The following is a 21,480-nucleotide window of genomic DNA, read 5'->3' as shown; positions in this document are numbered from 1 at the left end:
ACATGACAGCTGAATGGGTAGGGTGGGGATAACTTATGCTTGTTAAGACACCCACAGCTGCTGGTTTCCTAACAACCAGCCCAAGGGGAAGCTGTCAAATTTAGCAGCAGTAGTAATACTGCCGCTAAATGCTTTACTTTTTGCTGCAGCCAACTCAACTGAAGGTGCAACTCAAACTAAAAACCAATTAAGTTATGCCATTTGATAAACCTCTGAACACCAAAATCACTGTTAGCTTTCACTACTCCAACTTCAATACACACTGACAAAAGGTTGATGGGAAGGCTGACTAATATAGCAAAAAACACATTGAGGTTTCCCCATTGGGTTTTTTTAGCAGCAAAAGTAAGTCAAGAAGAGGGATTTTCCATAAAAATGTATTTTATTGACAAAAGACTTTGGACATGGATTACACAATACAAAAGTTTAAAACATGAGCTCCGGTTTACATCATACGAGACAACTCGGATTGAATATCCTCTTTTTTTCTTTTTCTTTTTTGGTTTGCCCTCCAAAATCATCACAAATTGTTTTATATTAAATCTTTTTTTGTATTTAGACTAGAATACTGATACAATCTAACATATTTTTGAGACTTTGGACATGAATTACGCAATACAAAAGTTTAAAACATGAGCTCCGGTTTACATGATACGAGACAACTTGAATTGGATAGCAGATTGAACAGTAAATAGTATTATAAAAAGTTTTTGTTATGGGAAATACTCATCAAAATAAGCTACCCACAAAATTGGTTATGGTTATACTGTCCGATGCTGGGAAAAGCTCCAATGCTGGGAAAAGCTCCAATGCATTTAAAACTTTTGGGGTTATGGTCTTCCTCAGGGGGTTCTTATATTTCTACAAGCACAACAGAAAAAAACAAAATTGTAATATTATTAATATTACCTATATGTACATTAGACTATAATAATCACATTATATTTACCCTTTCCACCAAATGGACTAGTTTATCCGGAGACTTCTTTAAAAAGACATATTAAAAAACAGAAGATTCCCCCACTGGTGATCCTGGATGCTGCTGAGAGATCATCCCTCCTGCACCCTCAAAGGGGAGGCAACCCCGACACGTAAGGCTTACAAGTGGTCACAGATTAAAATGTGCCCCCCACATAGGAAGCCGGAGGAAAGAAAATGGGAACCAAGGCATCTGAAAATGTATCATGGTTGTAAAAATTTGTATATTATATATCTACAAAAATATGTTAGATTGTATCAGTATTCTAGCCTAAATACAAAAAAAGATTTCATATAAAACAATTTGTGATGATTTTGGAGGGCAAACCAATAAAGAAAAAGAAAAAAAGAGGATTTTCAATCCGAGTTGTCTCGTATCATGTAAACCGGAGCTCATGTTTTAAACTTTTGTATTGTGTAATCCATGTCCAAAGTCTTTTGTCAATAAAATCAATTTTTATGGAAAATCCCTCTTTTTGACTTACTTTTGCTGCTAAAAAACCCCATGGGGAAACCTCAATGTGTTTTTTGCAAGATTTTTGATAGGTGTCATTCTATGCTATAGGCTGACTAATATAGAGAGGGGGGCAGACATTTTTTAAGTGCTATTATTAGCTATTCTCTGCCACCTGACCACAATTCATAATTCCTGAAATGAACTGTGGGGGGGGTTTGCTTCTGGCACTTAGGCAAGCAAACCCTTCAGTTCATTGCTTGAGTGATGAACAAGGAAAATTTGCTGCAAACCTAACCCGGTGGTGAACTTTAACCTCATCCCTAGCTATTTCCAGTGCTTAAATAGGGCAAATAGTGCAATGGGATTAAATATTGTGTGAGGGGGTTAGCTCAGCAGTGGGTGTGTGTGACCCCCTGCACAAAATTATGCACAGCAAACAGCATTGCAGGTGAAAAGACAAATGTTTGGTTTATTTACACTAAATACAAGGTAAAAAATAGCAACAAAAACAAAAAGAAACACGAAAATAAACCCTTGCCAACTTGCAACTTACTACATACACAGGTTCCCTGGCTATCAACTAGGTGCAGCCTTGCGCTGCCCCCAGCACCTATCTCCCTGTTTAAGAGGATTGCCACACAAGCTTCGTCTCACCGCATAGGGCATAACATTTCTCACCACACAGGCAAGTATCAAGCTCCCCAGTCTACACAGACACAAAACTGGTTACAGGATGGAGCAACTCTCTAAGCAGGCTGGGAATTTTTGTAGAGGCCCTAATGAGCCAACTTGGTTCAGCTGAGCTTATGACCTCACCACTGAAGGACTCTCAGCACTTCCCCCTAGTGGAAAAAGTCTGCATAGAGCCTAAATCTAGGACACACATAACTACCATACTGGATGCAACCAGGCGATTTTACCTGCCTGCTTTCACAATTGATATCAAAATATCACAATATTTCAATACAAGGACTATGCTACAAGTCTTCAAGACATTTAATGAATCCATCCTTGTGCAGCTTTTCAGAATCCCCCCCCCCCCCACACACACACACTTTCCTTATTAAACATATATAATGTAACCCTAGAATATATAATTTATGATCCCGCTTATTTCAGTTAATTTTCTTTACCTTTCAAAGTTTAGCAGTTATTTATTGATCTATCATTTTTAAATGATCAGAGTTAATTCATGCTTACTCTTCACACTCATGTTCACATGAGATTTTAAGAGGGTTGCTTTACCATTTATCACAACATAATATGGGTTAAGGTATAACATACAGCAAATGCCTGTCTTCAAATATTAAGAAGGTGGAATGCTTTTTCTTCAGTATACATTTACGCCTTAAATGGTTCTTTTAGTATGCCTTTCCTTGGACTATGATCATATATTTTTCAAGCGGCATTCATAAGTACACACTAAAAAAAAGATTATTATAATTTCTCAGACATCTGTCAGGTTAGTGAAGACAAAAAGGGCACTCAGCTTTTGTCAGACGTGTTCTGTTATATGCAATAAAACTTAAAGTGGTAGTGAACTCGTCAAAATAAAAACTATTTAACCAACATTACAATCTACATATGTATTGGGAATAAAATGGGCACTAAGAGTAAGCCCAAAAGTCATTCTTATTGTAAAAAGACTGTATATTCGAAAAGCTGCTGTTCTGTCATTGCCATCACCATATCAACTGTGGTCTTCCGTGTCTGTATTCTGATTTACTTCCACCCGCATTACATTTTCCTCTTCGTAATCCCACACATGTGCACTAATTGCAGTATTCAAGCCTTTTCTTAGTTTCCAGGTACTATGGAATCGAACTATGGGGCTGACGTCAACAATAGCAAATGATGCAGCCCCGACATAGACACTGCATTTTTCCGGCAGGGTCTCTGCTTGCCGGAAAGTTTGGACAAACGGCACATGCGCGGGCTATGTCATTAGCCACAATAATACAGATATCTTGCAAAGGAAGGCAAGTAAGGAGACATTCTTCTAAAGCAAATGATTATAAAACCTGCAATTGTCCAGATAAAGAAAAGTTATCAGAATGGGTATACAATTTCTTTAAGCATGGAATGTAAGAAATTCTTAATTAATTACTCAAAGCAGAAAAGACCCAATAAACTGAAAGCATAGATGTATGTAGTCTATAATTCCTCGTTTCACTTTCTAAAAAAGTGCTTGTTCTCTGGCTGTCATGATGACTCAGACACTAGGTACTGAACAAGCGAAAGTATGTACATCAGGATTTTTGACTTCACTTTGACTTCATAGGATGCATACTTTTCTAGGTCAGTAATTTAGAAAGCGCTGAAGCGATGAAGTTACATTTACAGAAACAGGTCAGAGTTTTCTTTAAGGAAAATGAAAACATGGACATTGTCCCTGAACTTAAATTAATGTTTTTATGGAACACAGGTTTTTGTGCTGACATTACTTGATTAGTAAATCATTCTTCACATTATCATATGTAAACCATACATTTGACTAATCAATTGTATATGTTATCATAAAATGATTTAAAAAAAAAGTATATATAAACCCAAGAAGAAAAATGGAGTATGACAAAGAACAAAATTGGAATAAAAATATTAGAATAATAAATGAACTACTCAATTTGCTCTAAATGGGATAGATGGAGTATACCAGCTTACTAGAAAGTTAACTTTCTTTTTTCAGTCTATGTACTGTATAATTTCTGCCAGAACATAGAGGAGTCCAATAATCTTGTAAAATCATTTGCACTAAACTGAAGTCTCAAACAAAGGTATTATCTATCCCAGCTATGCTCTATGAACTACATAACATCTCCCTCATTTGTAATAGAGATGTAGGGAATGCATCTGTAGTCCAAATAAATCACTGGGAACTTTGACTTAAAAGGACAATTTTCAGCTTTCAGTGCTGTCACGCTATGAATGCCATTTACCACCACTGTGTTTTTTATTTGTTGTGCTATAAGTGAAAAAAGACCAACATTTTTGGAAAACAAAAATGAATTTTTCTTAGTTTCTATTATAAAATTTAGCAAACAAGTAATTTTTCTTAATGAATGTAGACCAACATTTATACTGCTACATTTGTTTGGTAAAAATAACACAAATCAGTGTTATCACCAAATATTTGGTCTGTGTGAAAGTTATAAAGTCTACAAGCTATGCTATTTATCATTGAAAGTTGATCAATCCTCATGTACTGACTGCCTATCTAATTTCTTAAGGCCCTAATATGCCAGGACAGTCAAATAACCCACATATGACCCCTTGGCATGGAGATTTTTTTGTATTTGTAATTTTTCTCCCAATTCTTTGGAAAATGTAGAAAATATTATTATTTTTTTCATACAATTGTCATATTAACAAGTTATTTCTCACACACAGCGTAGGCATACTTGCAACTGCATTGTAAAATACACTCTGCTATTCATCCTGAGTATGGCGATAACACACGTGTGAGACTTTTTTACAACCTAGCCAAATAGAGAAGCCCAACATCCAAGTATCACCTTCAGGTGTTCTAGGAGCGTAACACATCTTACACATCTAACTTCCTGACTACCTATTGTGATTTTGATGGCCCTGGAGCACCAGGACAGTGGAAACCCCCACAAAATTACCCAATTTTGGAAAGCAAACACTCCAACATATTTTTAATGAATTTCTTAGGTCATAATGTGTCAGAAGTCTAGTTGGAGGCCAAGGTGCTGAGAGGGCTACCCTTGCGGCTGAGTGCTGGCAACCCTGAAGGTGGAACAGGGAATGCAGTGCCCAAAGAATCAAGGTTTGCGGTGGCTGTGGTCTGATGACTTGATCACCATGGAGCAGCTGAAGCAAGCTGAATGCACTGCGTGGCAGGCATGCTAGAAAGAAGCCAGACATAGAGGGTAGCTGGAAAATCTGGTAGCAGAATCAGAAGCCAGGCCAGGGGTCATACACAGTAAGATCAGTCATTAAGTAGATTTTGGATTCGGGTAGGGTCACTGGTACAAGCCAAGGTCATTCAGGGTAGACAGGCAGAAGCAGAGTCAGTGAGCCAAGCCGTGATCAAGCAGTGGAGCAGGCAGAAGTAGGTCAGAATATAAGCCAGGGATCAAGCCAGGAGATCAGGATAAGCGGATAGAGGAAGCTCGGCTGTTCAACAGGAAGTCCAAAATCAGAATGCAGGAACACAGGGAACATAGGGTAGCTGACAATAATCCAGCAACTCAGGGATTTCAGCAGTGGGTTTATATAACCATTGGGCGTCAGCATCTATCACAACCTGCAACCTGCATCTGCATACGCCAATGTGCCTGGAGGTTTATCTGGTGAAGCTATAATGAGTATTGGCAGTCCTACAGCCATTTCCCTGACATAATGAGTCTTTTGAACATGTCATTTTTTTCCACAAGTTTTTTTGAAAAGGTGCAAAGAAAATGAAAACTTATTTTTTTCTACACAAAGTTGTTAATTTATAGGATATTTCTAAGCACATACCCCAAAATACATTCTTCTAGTTGTCCTGAGTATGACAATACCACACATGTTAGATTTTTCCACAGCTTGGTCACATACAGAGGCCCAACATCCAAGTACTGCCTTCAGGCATTCTAGGGGCATAAATTACACATCTGTAAAATGGACCCTCGCGCCACTATGTGCTAAACGTGAAATAAATCTACGTGCATAACAAAGTATAATGTAACAATCTGTGGAATAACAAAAGTGCAAGTGCTACTAAATAAAACAGAAAATGCAGCGGGACAAAATAGTAAACACAAACTATCACTTGAATAATTAAAAAAGAGTCCTGCGCAAATAATACCACAAAAAATGAATAATATATAAAAATGTGAAAAAAACAAGAGTCATTGAAAATATTTCAAAATAAACACACCAATAGTGTAAGTGTGTAGTGAAAAAGCACTGGAGAAAGAACAGGACCAAATGTTCCAAAAGATCAGGCTCCCAGAACTCTCACCTCAGAGATGGAATAATAAGGCAAAAGAAAGTAATTCCAATGGACTTCTCCTTCACTTCTCTGTACACAATCATCAAATGGTATAAACTTCTACCACTAGAGGGCCGATTCAACCTCTTATGAGTAATGCCGCAGCATATGTATCCTCGTGGTATGAAACTTAAAGAAAACACAGAGGGGAAGGGGGAAGGGAGAGAGAAAGGGGACTCCAATAGTGTAGTGGTTTCCAAAACTGAATAAATTTATTTAAGAGAAAGCAAATGGACTCTCACATTTAAAAAGAAAATATCAAACAGAAAGAGATCTGGCGTGTACAGCCAGTCTTACGCTTGTTCCGGTATTCCTACGGCCACTCCCTACGCGTTACGTCACCACGTGACTTCTTCATGGGGATCTTATTTTTATGTTTTATTTTGAAATATTTTCAATGACTCTTGTTTTTTTCACATTTTTATATATTATTCATTTTTTGTGGTATTATTTGCGCAGGACTCTTTTTTAATTATATAAATTACACATCTAATTTCCTGACTACTACTACTATTAGAGATGGGTAAATGGTTTGGGGCCGAGCATGAGTTCTGGCCGAACATTGTCTTTTCACCCATTTGACGAACACCCAAATTATCGGGCTGTGTCATGGTTATGCAGTGATCTTCCTGTTTGCTTACCTCCCCTCATATGTTCAGGCTAAGAGGCCAGCCACTTCCACCTGGTGGTTTTTATAACCTCTCCTCTAAGCATGGCTCCACCCCAGGCCCTATCAGGGAACCTTATATTAACCTGTGCACTGCAAGCCAACAGTGCTGATCAACCATTGTGTATTCCTTTGTGTGTTTAGCTTCCTGTTACCTGCCATGTGCTCTTCTGTTGTTCCGTTACTGACTTTGGCATGTCTTTGACTATCCCTGTTTGCCTGTGATCCTGACCTTTTGGCGTGTCCCTGAAAATTCCTGTCTGCTTGTGGCCCCGACCTTGGCTTTGTCCCTCACCATCCCTATCCTCCAGTTGCCTACTGTGGGTGTGAGCTGGGGGACCTTGGGGGTCGTGACCTGGAGCCAGTTGCAGCCAAGTCCATCCTCACCACTCGAGGATCTGGTGAACACCTGCTGGCTCTTAGACTCCGCGCCCCAGGGAATCTTACGATCTAACCCCGGTGGGACCTGTCTCCCGTCCGCAGCAGTCAGCCATAGGGTCCACAACCTTGCGGTGCACTCCTGATCCCTACGGTGTGCATCTGTCACCTCGCCTCAAGGTGACCTGACAGGACGTTTGAACGTTTGATTAGCCTGCCAAATGACCATGATGCTGCACACTGCATTGGAAGCCCTGATTGGCTGAAGCAATGAAAGCTTTGGCCAATCAGGGTACAGAGCACTGTCAGTACCATGATTGGAGGACATTATGAAGACTCTATTCAATCATGGCTCATTGATCTTAGTCGTACCCCACACTGTAAAAATATTCTCCCCATAGCGGCCATTTGTCATGTGATATTGGTGTGGACAGGGATAGAACATGGCTCTGTTCAGTGCTACTAGAGAGATGTACTATAGTGTGCTATAGTGAATCTATTGTAGGTGTAGAATATCAGTTTAGTGTGAATCTAATGATGCAGGGTGAGTGTAGTTTGACCATTGATTTTTACTTTAGTGTCAGTTTATTTTGTCAGGACAGGTTTCATGCAGTATTTTTCAATCTATATTTTTACTTGCAGCATTTTTCCTTTCCATAAACATATTGTATTCACTTGCAATGTGTCCTTGAAATTGCTAGGGAATGCTACCATTCCAGGAAGAGTCAATTTCCTAGCACAGTTGAAGTCCCCCCTTTCTCTGCACATATCTTAGTCCTCTTCTCTTATGGGAGGGTGCAATTACTGTCCAGCCATGCCCCTTTAGTTAGAAACACAAACTAGGGAACATACGACCTGCCGGTGACATTTATACAGTAATCAGTGCATTTTTATAACACTGATCATTGTATAAATGCCACTGGTCCCAAAAATGTGTTAAACATGCCAAGGTGTCTGCCATAATGTTGCAGTCCCAATAAAAAATGCAGATCACCACTGTTACTAGTAAAAAAAATAATAATAAAAATGCTATAAATCTAACCCCTATTTTGTAGACACTATAACTTGTGGGCAAACCAATCAATATAAGCTTATTGCGATTTGTTTTACCAAAAATACATATGTAGAAGAATACACATCGGCCTAAACTGAGAAAAAAAATAGCTTTTAAAAAAAAAAAAAAATGAGGATATTTATTTTAGCAAAAAGTACTAAATATTGAGTTTTTTTCTAAATTGTTGCTCTTTTTTTGTTTATATCGCAAAAAACAAAAACTGCAGAGGCAATCAAAACCACCAAAAGAAAGCTCTATTTGTGGGAAAAAGGACATCAATTTTGTTTGGGTGCAGCATTGCGCGACTGCGCAATTGTCAGTTAAAGCGAGACAGTGCCGAATCGCAAAAAATGGCCCGGTCATTCAGCAGCCAAATTTTCCAGGGCTGAAGTGGTTAAAAACATATACAATGATACAAAAAAAAGCTTTAAAGCACCTAGACCAATGATATTTAAAATAACCAATATGAATCCAACTCCACAATAAGTTTATAAGGTATTAATATTGAAAAATGAAAACAAAAATGTCCCTCATCCTTTCCTCTCTTTCCTACTTTTCCTCTCTTTTTACCTCCATAACTCCCTCTTACACCCCCTTTGTAAACACCCTAATTACAATCCCCCAAACCTTACTCATTACTAGGGATGAGCCGAACACCCCCCGGTTCGGTTCGCACCAGAACTTGTGAACGGCCCCCGCGTTCGTTACGAACGTTAGAACCCCATTGAAGTCTATGGGACTCGAACGTTCGAAATGGAAAGTGCTAATTTTAACGGCTAATATGCAAGATACTGTCCTAAAAAGGGTTTGGGGACCTGACTCCTGCCTCAGGGGACATGGGTCAATGCAAAAAAAAGTTTTAAAAACGGCCGTTTTGGCGGGAGCACTGATTTTAATGACGATTAAAGTGAAAAAAAAAAAAGTGAAATATTACTTTAAATATGGTGCCTGGGGGGGGTGTCTGTAGTATGCCTGTGAAATGCCACGTGTTTCCCGTGTTTAGAACAGTCCCTGCACAAAATTACATTTAACGGAAATAACACCATTTAAAACTGCTTGCGGTTTTAATGTTATATCTGGTTCCTGCAATATGGTTGAAAATCATTCAGAAAAATGGCATGGGTAGCCCTCCCTGCCCATTACCAGCCTATTTGGGTCTTGTACGCATATTAAGGGGAACCCTGTACCCATATTAAAAAAAGGAAATGCGTGTGGCCCCCAGGCCCTATATACTCAGAACAGCAGTATACAGGCGGTGCAAACAAGACAGGGACTGTGTAGGTTTGTTGTGTTAAGTTGAATCTGTTTGTAATTTTCAACTGGTACATTTTTAACCACTTCAGATCCGCGCTATTGCCAAATGACGGCATTAGCGCGGACCTACATTTTCGGGACTACGTCTATTGACGTAGTCCCGGTTACGAGCGGCCTGCGCGCCCCCTGAGGGGCGCGCGCGGCACGCTCTGTGATCGGCGAGTCCGTGAGACTCGCCTGATCACCGATCCGTGTAAGGGGTCGATCCCGACCCCTTATCACGTGATCAGCTGTCAGCCAATGACAGCTGATCATGTGATAGAACGGAGCCGGTAATTGGCTATTATTCCTCCTCGCGCTGACAGCGCGAGGAGAGAAAAAAAAAGCCGATCACCGGCGGCCGTGATCGGGACATCAGTCCCGATCACGGCCATCAATACAAGGGACCACTTGCCACCTGCCTGTGCCCACCTGCCTCCCGCAGTGCCATCCTGAAATTAAATAAAAGCAAAAGTAAGTGCCCCCCGTCAGTGCCCCCCGTCAGTGCCCATAGTGCCCACAGTGCCACCCACAGTGCCACCCACAGTGCCACCCACAGTGCCACCCAATCTGCTCAAAGGTGCTGCACCCCAGTGCCGCCCATCAGTGCCCAGCAGTGCCGCCCATCAGTGCCCAGCAGTGCCGCCCATCAGTGCCCAGCAGTGCCACCTATCAGAGCCACCTATCAGTGCCACCTATCAGTGCCCATCAGTCCCATCTATCTGTGGTACCTATCAGTGCCCATCCGTGCCACCCATCCGTGCCACTTATCCGTGCCACCCATCCGTGCCATCTTATCTGTGCCCATCTTTGCCCATCAGTGCCGCCTTATCTGTGCCCATCGGTGCCGCCTTATCTGTGCCTATTAGTGCCGCCTTAACTATGCCTATCAGTGCCCACCGGTGCAGCCTATCAGTGCCCACCAATGCAGCCCATCAGTGCCCACCAATGCAGCCCATCAGTGCCCACCAATGCAGCCTATCAGTGCCGCCTAATCAGCGCACTTCAATGAAGGAGAAAAATGACCCGTTTGCAAAATTTTATAACAAACTATTAAAACATGATTTTTTTTTTTTTTTTTTTTGCATCTTTTTTTGTTTGTTTAGCAAAAAATAAAACTCCGAGCTGTAACTAAATACCACCAAAAGAAAGCTCTATTTGTGGGAAAAAAATGATAAAAATTTCATTTGGGTACAGTGTTGTATGCCCGCGTAATTGTCACTCAAAGTGCATCAGCGCTGAAAGCTGAAAATTGGTCTGGGACTGAGGGGGGTTTAAGTGCCCAGTAAGCAAGTGGTTAAAGTGTAGCTGCAGTCAAAAAAACTATTTTTAAGCTTTTTGGAAAACATAGGGAAGGGTTATCACCCCTGTATACGTCTAGGACTAGAATTATTGCTCTCGCTCTAACGTTCTCGGCAATACCTCACATGTGTGGTTTGAACACCGTTTTCATATGTGGGCGGGGCTTACGCATGCGTTCGCTTCTGCATGCGAGTACATGGGGACATGGGCGCTTTAATTTTATTTTTATTTTTATTGTTCATTTTACTTTATTTATTTTAGTTTGACATTTTTTTCCCCAAAAATATATTTTTGATCACTTTTATTCCTATTACAAGGAATGTAAACATCCCTTGTAATAGGAATATGGGGTGACAGGTCCTCTTTACAGTGAAATCTGGGGGTCAATATGACCCCACATCTCACCTCTAGGCTGGGAAGCCTGAAATAAAAAATTAAAAAAAGATTCTGGCTTTTTATCGTACTGGCGAGTTGGTAGAAGCACCGGAGGGTGGTGAGGGGTGGGGGGCGTCTATGGCTGGGTATTTCAGGGTATCACCGAGTATGGCTGGGTATCTCCGAGTATGGCTGGGTATCTCCGAGTATGGCTGGGTATGGCAATTTATGGCAGGGTATTGCAGAGTATTGGCGGGGTATTGGCGGGGTACTACAGAGTAATAGCAGGGTACTGCAGAGTATTGGGGAGTACTACAGAGTAATGGCAGGGTACTGCAGAGTAAAGGCAGGGTACTGCAGAGTAATGGGGGGTACTGCAGAGTAATAGCAGGGTACTGCAGAGTATGCACTGGTATTGCAGAGTATTGGCGGGGTATTGGCGGGGTACTACAGAGTAATAGCAGGGTACTGCAGAGTATTGGGGAGTACTACAAAGTAATGGCAGGGTACTGCAGAGTAAAGGCAGGGTACTGCAGAGTAATGGGGGGTACTGCAGAGTAATGGCAGGGTACTGCAGAGTAATGGGGGGTACTGCAGAGTAATGGCAGGGTACTGCAGAGTATGCACTGGTATTGCAGAGTATTGGCGGGGTATTGGCGGGGTACTACAGAGTAATAGCAGGGTACTGCAGAGTATTGGGGAGTACTACAGAGTAATGGCAGGGTACTGCAGAGTAAAGGCAGGGTACTGCAGAGTAATGGGGGGTACTGCAGAGTAATGGCAGGGTACTGCAGAGTAATGGGGGGTACTGCAGAGTAATGGCAGGGTACTGCAGAGTATGCACTGGTATTGCAGAGTATTGGCGGGGTATTGGCGGGGTACTACAGAGTAATAGCAGGGTACTGCAGAGTATTGGGGAGTACTACAGAGTAATGGCTGGGTACTGCAGAGTAAAGGCAGGGTACTGCAGAGTAATGGGGGGTACTGCAGAGTAATGGCAGGGTACTGCAGAGTATGCACTGGTATTGCAGTGTATTGGCGGGGTATTGGCGGGGTACTACAGAGTAATAGCAGGGTACTGCAGAGTATTGGGGAGTACTACAGAGTAATGGCAGGGTACTGCAGAGTAAAGGCAGGGTACTGCAGAGTAATGGGGGGTACTGCAGAGTAATGGCAGGGTACTGCAGAGTATGCACTGGTATTGCAGAGTATTGGCGGGGTACTACAGAGTAATAGCAGGGTACTGCAGAGTATTGGGGAGTACTACAGAGTAATGGCAGGGTACTTCAGAGTAAAGGCAGGGTACTGCAGAGTAATGGCAGGGTACTGCAGAGTAATGGCAGGGTACTGCACTGCAGAGTAATGGCGGGTACTGCAGAGTATTGGGGGGTACTGCAGAGTAATGGCAGGGTACTGCAGAGTAATGGGGGTTACTGCAGAGTAATGGGGGGTACTGCAGAGTAAAGGCAGGGTACTGCAGAGTAATGGGGGGTACTGCAGAGTAATGGCAGGGTACTGCAGAGTATGCACTGGTATTGCAGAGTATTGGCAGGGAATTGAGGGGTTAAATTCGGTGAGCAGCGATGTGGGCACTGCAGATGCAGCCCACATCGCTGCTGACACCGATCTCTTTCCCCTCCGCTGTACCGATCGGTACAGAGAGGGGAGGGAGGAACCGGCGTCATAACATGACGCCGGTTTGTTTACAAGTGATCACTCCGTCATTTGACGGAGCGATCACGTGGTAAACGGCCGCGACGAGCGGCCGTTTACCGTGATCCGTGATGCGCCGGGTCCTGTGGACCCGGCGGTCACGGATGCTCTCGAGATACTCCTGTGGACCCCGCGGTCACGGATGCTCACGGATGCTCTCGAGAGCAGAATTCTGGGAGGCCGTTAATTAACGGCCTCTCAGAGTTAAACAACCGCCCTGAAGCCGTTAATCGGCAATGGGCGGTTGTTAAGTGGTTAAAGATAGATCACTAGCTAGCTATATAGGTGAGGTGAATATAGTGTAGTGGTGTATACTGCGGTCAGGGCACAGACAATAACCACTACACAAGAGCAAGATAGGAAATCAGCCAAAAACTATTGGTGTGTAACTGTGTTGAAGGTACACAGAACACCCACTGCTTCAGATTCCAACACACTACACGAGGCCGCCTCAAAGGCGGCCTTATATAGTGTGGGGCGTGCACTACACAGCCTGAGCTATGATTGGCCACAGGCAGGATGCCTGTGGCCAATCATGGCTCTCCTCGCTGCTGGCGCTGCGATTGGCCAAGCATGCGGGGTCACAGCGCATGCTTGGCCAATCATGAGCCAGCAATGCACTGCGCCATCGCAGTGCATTGTGGTCCGCGCGCGCCATACAAATTTTGACGCGAACGGACCAAGAGTTCGGATTTCGCCGAACGCCCGAACAGCCAATGTTCGAGTCGAACGTACGTTCGACTCGAACACGAAGCTCATCCCTACTCATTTCCCCTCTTTTATACAGTTTTGTTTCCACCCGAAGGGCCCCCTACGACCCTCATCATTTTAACACAGACCAATATCCTCAATGCCCCCGCAGAGTTTTCTTTCCAAGTGTCACAAAATTTTAATGTTTCTTGAATAACTATGCAAACCATTTGAAATGTACCTCTTCCCATTTAGTATGTTTAAATCTTTTTGTATTGTAACCCCCATGTAAATTCCAAATAAAAATTACTAAAACAGAAAAAGAAGACACAGCTTATAACTAGCGATGGGCAAATCTGCCAAGGTAAAATTTTCCAAGGGTTTGACAAATTTTGTTCAAGATTCATTGAGATAAAATTTACCACTAAAGTCTATAAGGACATATCTAGCTGTTAAATTCAGACGATTGCAGAACTAATAGAAAAATGACTGTCAAAAAAGGCATGAAAAGCTAGGTACTGTCATGGGAGACATGTACCAATGCAAAATGTTTTCAAAACATCGAAGAGAGTGTCTTTTCAGGCAGCTTCTAGGGAAACATTGAAAATACACAAATCTGTTAAATAACATGCTTGAGAGATGCCTTAAAGTTTAATGTGGTGTAGCAAAACAGTAAAATTTTTAGCATACATTGCATACAGTATTTGGTTGTGAAACATATTTTTCTTGCTGATTCAGCAGTGTAAATTTGGCCAGAAGGATGAAGGAGAATTTTCTGAATTGTACTAGTAAAAACAGGTGTTTTACTACAAGAAAATAAAAGACTGAAGATGACACAGTAGTGCTAAATTTGTCAGCGTAGTTTTATTCAAGGATAGTAGGCCCAACTAGAGTAACTTTTATGAACTTCCAATGTATCTATGGGGATAGAGGGTGCATTGAATTTGAGTGAGATGATTTTAGGTTCATGCTGTTCCTGAAAATGTTTTTTAATCCTAAAACCATGCATCCACGTGATGTGCACTTTTACCTCTTTTGAGTCCAAGCCATTTTTCAGTTTTTAGAGCTGTCACTATTTGAACAACAATTACTCAGACATAAAACACTGTACCCAATTGAAACTTTTATATTTTATTTTATTCAGATTGAACTTTATTTTTTTTGTATTTAGTCACCATTGTTTTTTTTGTATTTTGCTATATAAATTTATTTTAAAAAGAACATTTCTTAGTTTCTATTATAACATTTTGTAAATAAATAATCTTTTTTTCATAAATGTGGGCCAACATGCATCCTGCTACAACCCAATTCAGTACATTTAATTTAGTCTGTGTGGAAGTTATAGAGTCTACAATATACTGTATATACAAACTGTATATATTGAAAAATCAATCAGTCCTGATGTACTGACTGCCTATCTCATTTCTTGAGGCCCTTAAATGCCAGGACAGTACAAATACCCCCCAAATGACCCCCTTTTGGAAAGTATACAATCCAATGTATTTAATAAGAGGATGGTGAGTTTTTTTAAGTTATATTTTTTTAGTCACAATTTTTGGAAATTTCTGAAATTAAATAAAATGTGTTTTTCCACAAAGTTGTCCTTTTATTGTCAAGTTATGTCTCTTACACAGCATAGGCATACTTACAATTACACCCTAAAACACATTCTGCTAGGCCTCATAAGTATGGAGATACCACATGTGTGTGCTGTAATAGTGATTTCTGTATGAATGATCAGGGAATATAGTGTAGTGTAGCATCACCTATAACAGTCCCAGATCTATAACCCAAAAAAGCATAGCCTACTGGTACGTTGCTGCCCCAGGAATGCCATGTTCAGTAGCCAGAAAGTACATGAGGGTGAAGAAAAGAAGAACAAAAGAGTTGCTGTGGTTCCAGGAGTGCAGTTGTTCATGGATGGCTGGGATTGGTGTCTCAAAGGAATCTAGTCAGTGGGATGTGCAGATGGGTCAGTTCAGGCTGCAGGCAGAGACATTGTCAACAAGCAGGAAAAGTATTGGTTCAGGCAGCAGGTAGAATTGTGTTCAATGTAAATGTAGAAGGCTGAGGCAACACTGAATTGGTGTGGAGGTGATCAGGCACACTAGTTCTGGTTTGGCAGTGATTAGCAACACTATAACTAGTATGGCAGTGACCACGGACACCATAACTGGTGTGGTGGTGAACAGGGACAATATGATTGCTGTGGTGGTGATGAGGGACACTGTAACTGGTGCGGTGGGGATTAGGGACAATATAAATAGTGCGGTGGTGCTTAGGTACACTTTAACTGGTGTGGCAGTAATCAGATACAATATGAGTGGTGTGGCGGTAATCAGGGACAATATGACAGGTGTGGTGGTGATCACGGGCATTGTGAGTAGTGCAGCAATGATTAGCAACACTGTGAGTGGGTGACAGTGACTAGGGAAAATATGAGTGATGTAGGGATGATCAAGGAACCTGGAACTGGTGTGGTAGTGATCACAGACACCATACCTGGTGTGGCGATGATCGTGGACACCATAGCTGGTGTGGCGATAATCACAATGTAATTAGTGTGACAGTGTTTTGATGATCAGAAACACTGTAACTGGTGTGGCAGTGATCATGGACACTGTAACTGGTGTCACAGTGGTTAGGGGAACTTCGAGTGGATGGCGATGATTAGGGACATTGGCTGGTGACAGTAAATTAAAATTAAAGAAATACATACCCAAGGAAATTACATTTATTTACTACTGTCCATTTGATTTCTGATTGGCTACTGAGATCACATGGTACCAAGGCTCGGTACAGTAATTAGTGTTCTGCTGTATCAGTGTTCTTCTGCAAACACAGCAGGCACAGATTGTACTGTTGTGTGCTCCAAGAGAACCGGCACGAGTGGTGGATGCCGGGGGTGTATGGTTACATTCACCTGCATAAGCGCTGTTTCTGTCCAGCCGTTTATGTGCTATGGCCTAATGGGAAGCTGTTAAACAATGCTTATAAATCGAAAAATAGTTCATATGGCCAATTGTCACAATCCATCTCAAAGTTACCTATCTCAGACAGAAATATTTGGATCAAAAGACAGAAAACTAGCATGAAAACTTTGTATTTTCAAAGTATATGTTTTCCTGAGGTATATTTGTGAACAAACTATACAGTATAATAATACAAGTGTCACCATCAAAACATTTGATTTCTGTTTCAGGTTTCTCCATGTGAGAAATGTCGCTGCGATTCCAATGGTGAAGTTATGTGCACCGTGTCAGCGTGTCCTCAGACCGAGTGTGTGGATCCTGTGTATGAGCCAGATCAATGTTGTCCAATCTGCAAAAATGGTAAAATTGAATTTCCTATTCCATTAATAAATGGCAAAGGATTTTTTGTAATTAAAATTGCTGTTTTTAATTTTAGGAATGTTAGCATACATTTCGAGAATACAAAATCATTGAATGTGCATAACAGTAATTTATTTTGTTACTGTTGTCATTTCATTTATCCTATTAAGTAATTGTTCATGCTTGATTTTATTACATTGCAGAGGGAAATATGAGTACAATAGAATTTAAAGTATCAGTCAGTGAGCTTTATGTAGCATTTATAATTTTTTTATTATTATCGCTGTAACAATTAGCTTGATGGGTGAACATAAGAGTACTACTGTGTAAAGGATTAAAGCTATGAAGTAGATTTTCATTCACCTTGATTTTTATTAATGGGATACTGCTAATACATCTCTATATAGCATTTAATAAGGGGAAGTTATTATGTTTCTTTAAGTGCAAAGGTTTATAAATGCAAGTTTTGCATGTTTTTTAAAATATATTGTTTACGATCTATTTTTTTTTTCAGATAAACATTTAATACAAGGTGCTTCCATGACATACATATATCTAATAAGAAAGGTTAGCATTAGCTTCACACTTGATAGCTAACCCTACAGATTATAAATCCTTGTTAAAGTGGGGAAAAAAATAAGGGGTTTGCTCTCCCTGAGTTATTCCTATGTATGTAGCTTTATATTCCATTGTAATTGAATATTTCTCTGTTGAGCATCTACTGTGAAGTGTTCCTTTTTTCTAAAATGGTGTGATTTATGTTATCATTTGGCATGATGCAGTGGAAATAGCATGCCCTGGCATAGATGGAAATTGAGTTTGCATATTAGCTGATTTTCCTTTGTAAGGTAAAAAGATGCCCCATATTTAATGATTTCAATATATGCTTATTTTAAGATATGTCACTTTTTCATTAGACCAGAAGTCTTCAAAACAGTTGCTTAAGAAGATCTTAGTGATAAGAGAGATGTATGTGCAGCACTGACCGAAGGAGCGGCTGATTTTAATGGGCTTACCGTTACCTTCTTTACCTCGATTTGCGTCTAGGGGCTTCCCATGGTAAATGACCTGGAAACTTTAGAGACTGACGACAGATCCCCTCAAAGGGATTTTTATTTGCAAGAACATAGTTAAAAACAGTCTCTTAGTATAGGATGAGAGGGTTAGGTGAAAAGTCCAGGTACTCTTAGTGTTAAAGTCAGTATAAAGAACTTTCTTACTTTGAATAAATCCAGAGAATAGCCATTCACAACTGGATGTTCACTCTAGTTGGATAGTCCTTCTCTCACAAGGCCTAGCAGCCAATAAGGTGCTTGAGTCAAGAACAAGTCTCTGCCACAGATTTTGTTGTAAAACATGAACAAGGAAACTGGAAAACTTATAGAACACTTGTGTGGTACCAGTATCCTGCAGCCGGTCCAGCGATACTGCATGATATTGGATTCACTTAGATACTTCAGCTTTACCAGGTTCTTGCTAAGAAGCCAACCATCACGTGGCCTTCTTCTGAAGAGTCCTCCCCTGGATAACTACGAAGTTGCTGGGCATCTCCACAACTTGAGATGGCACCGGACCACTTCTGAATACCTTCCTTAGTTTCCTCGCCTCGGGCTAGCCAGCCCCGAGACGTAAAGTCGGGTGGATCCGCACCCCAGGCCATAGGCGTCCTGGGGGCTGGTCGGGAAGACCAGGACCATGGAGTCAGAACATACTTCCGGACCGGAACCCCAAACCACGTGGCATCCACATCTTAAAGTGGAAGTAAACCCATCGATTTAAACAGTTTAAAAAAAAGGCATGCCGGGAATGCTAACTGCACATTGGCTGTGCTCTCAACCAAACTGTCAAACCACCCAATGGCTGGTGTCATAACAGATCACATGTGCAGCACCGTGGCAGCTGAAGATTAAACAGAGGCAAAGATGGCAGCTTCCGTGGATGAAAACGATAGGGGAGTTTACTTCCACTTTAAGTACCCTCTCCCAGAAGGCACAGCAAGAGTGACTCTCCCACTGGGCTGGTTCCGAGAGAAAGTAAGCTTAAAGCACCCAACCAGACTGTGTTTCCATGCTGGCAGAGGAGACAGAGCCCCCTATGGCCAGGTCGAACACCCTATAGTCTAGTCAGACTGATGCTGAGGTCAAAATTTGGAAAAAGAATACCCAAACCAAACTGCAGTTTAGGTGTAACTTTAAATTTCAAAAACACATAGCGCATGCTCTTCAGGAGTCGGTGCTACAGAAGGAATGCTGAATGCAAGATCAGATCCTAGCCACTGCCATCAATTTGCGAGCAATGCACTATCCTACCACTGTCACCTGGAGGTGACAATGGCCTGCTCAGCTTCACACTGCATAGAAATTTTGTAGCTTGTGAAACAATATAAGGCCAGCAGACTGAAAACAATATGCTTTTGAGTCCGTTAACACTGTAGTTAAGGATTTCTTCTAAAAGAGCTGCCTCCTGTTAGTTTTTTTATATGCCACAAGATGGTAGCAGCTCAGTGATTATACAGCATATATAGCATTTATATTTATTTTAATGGATTGTTTAGTTTTATACACAATAGGCATTATGTTAAATAATCTGCCAATGATTTTAAAAGTATTTAAGTATATTCAGTAGTATTTCCAGTCCTTGTGGGGATCACCCTCCAAAGTGAGGGCAATTGGCAGCATATAAAATGGTGGAAGAGACGGTGGTGGCCACGCTTCCTGATGATTCCCTGGTTATGATAAAACACATAGGGGCAGGAACTTCAGTGAGTTGGAGCATACGCCGGCATACCAGAGTGGTGGCGTTCTACATTGACAGTGGCAAATTATTTCTAGTGCTGGGAAGGCCACGATCCTTGTGAGTGAATTTGATTTTTTTTTATGATTTTATGGCTTCATGCGTTCTTAATAAGTAAGAGATGATACACTATGATGTTCACATGATTTTCTTTTCATAATTATATGGGCAAGTGGGTCGAGGTTCCTTGGACTGTAGTTTAATTTATGAGAGACACTTCTCATTAAAGACAGTGTGACCCACCTCATTATACGCTTGGGGGGTCAACTCTTATGGGTGAGTGCTTATCCTGGTGAGGGCACAGATGGTGGACTGCTGTGGAAGCATTTTTGTATACACGGAGCACTTAGGAAGTATTTACTTAAAGGGACAGTCAACTGATGAGCTTATGCAAAGTTACACTTTGAAGATTTGAACGTTATAGTATGATGGACTTTTTTCATGCGCTGTTGTGAAGTACTTTTATGGCTTTGCACTTTATAAATATGTAATTTATTTATTTTTCACTTATCTCACAGTGGATGAATGTTGTATTTGTTATTTACTTGTATTTGTTATTTACTACATTTATTTATTGGATTTGATAGGGGTAAGTGAAGCTCGTTTAGAATCAACCCTCACTGCATGGTTCATACTGCTTAGAGAGCAGTAGTGACCCAAATATCGCATTTCATTTTTCTTTTGCGCAGATGTTTTTTCACATTTCTTTAACTCTAAAGTTAACCCTTAACAATAGCTGCCACCACACCTTTCAAAGAAAATGTGAACCGATCACATTGTCTGACTGTTAAGAAACATTTGTAATATACACTGCTAGTCCAGACAGGATTATGAAAAAGTAAAAAAAATAGCAGTGCCTTTAAAGAGACATGAATTGTTTAAGTTTGGGTTTAGGGCAGGGTATGCAATTAGCGAAGTCCCTTAATGCCTCTGTCTCCGGGTGTCATGCTTGTGGCTGTCAGTGTTTTGCTATGCCTCATGGGAGTTGTAGTTCTGCCACAGCTGGAGGTCCGCTAATTGAATATCCCTGGTTTAGGGCATTAGAGATAAGGCTTAAAATTTGTTTTATATATTTTAATAAAAAGGCAAGAAACCAGTGACAATAAAATATTTACAGATAAAGACATTAGAAAAAAAGACATTATTAGAAACCGTAAAATAAATGGAAATAAAAGTGATAGTATTTAATATGTTTCCTGGTCTTTGATATTGACAGCGTCTGGTGTATCAGAGTCATTGGTCTTCAGAATGTGGCACCTGACAAGGGCAATTGTAAATCATACCTTTTATGATAGCCATTACACATTTCTGGGTTTCAGTGTGATTACCTAAGTGCTTATAAAGACTATATAGATTACTGCTAGTCTTAATGGCGCAGCTGTAAGGTTTAAGACGTCATGTTTGAGCTTAAAGGCTAAGTTCACCTTTTTTTTCTAAATTCCAGCTCCCCTA

At 41.0% G+C, this 21,480-nt stretch overlaps 1 protein-coding gene across 1 annotated transcript in view; it reads left to right on the top strand.

Annotated features, from left to right (window-relative positions):
* Positions 1-21,480, top strand: part of VWC2 (von Willebrand factor C domain containing 2) — an 883,094-nt gene that overhangs the window by 430,774 nt on the left and 430,840 nt on the right. The window contains exon 3 of the mRNA XM_077491782.1: positions 17,106-17,235. Within this exon, the coding sequence (XP_077347908.1) occupies positions 17,106-17,235 (130 nt within the window). The remainder of the gene's footprint in view (positions 1-17,105; positions 17,236-21,480) is intronic.

This window comes from Lithobates pipiens, unplaced genomic scaffold (assembly GCF_037356315.1).
Source record: "Lithobates pipiens isolate NorthernLeopardFrog02 unplaced genomic scaffold, aLitPip1_a1.2 Scaffold_19, whole genome shotgun sequence".
Classification (NCBI taxonomy): Eukaryota; Metazoa; Chordata; class Amphibia; order Anura; family Ranidae; genus Lithobates; species Lithobates pipiens.
This window is presented reverse-complemented; position numbering and strand designations above follow the sequence as displayed.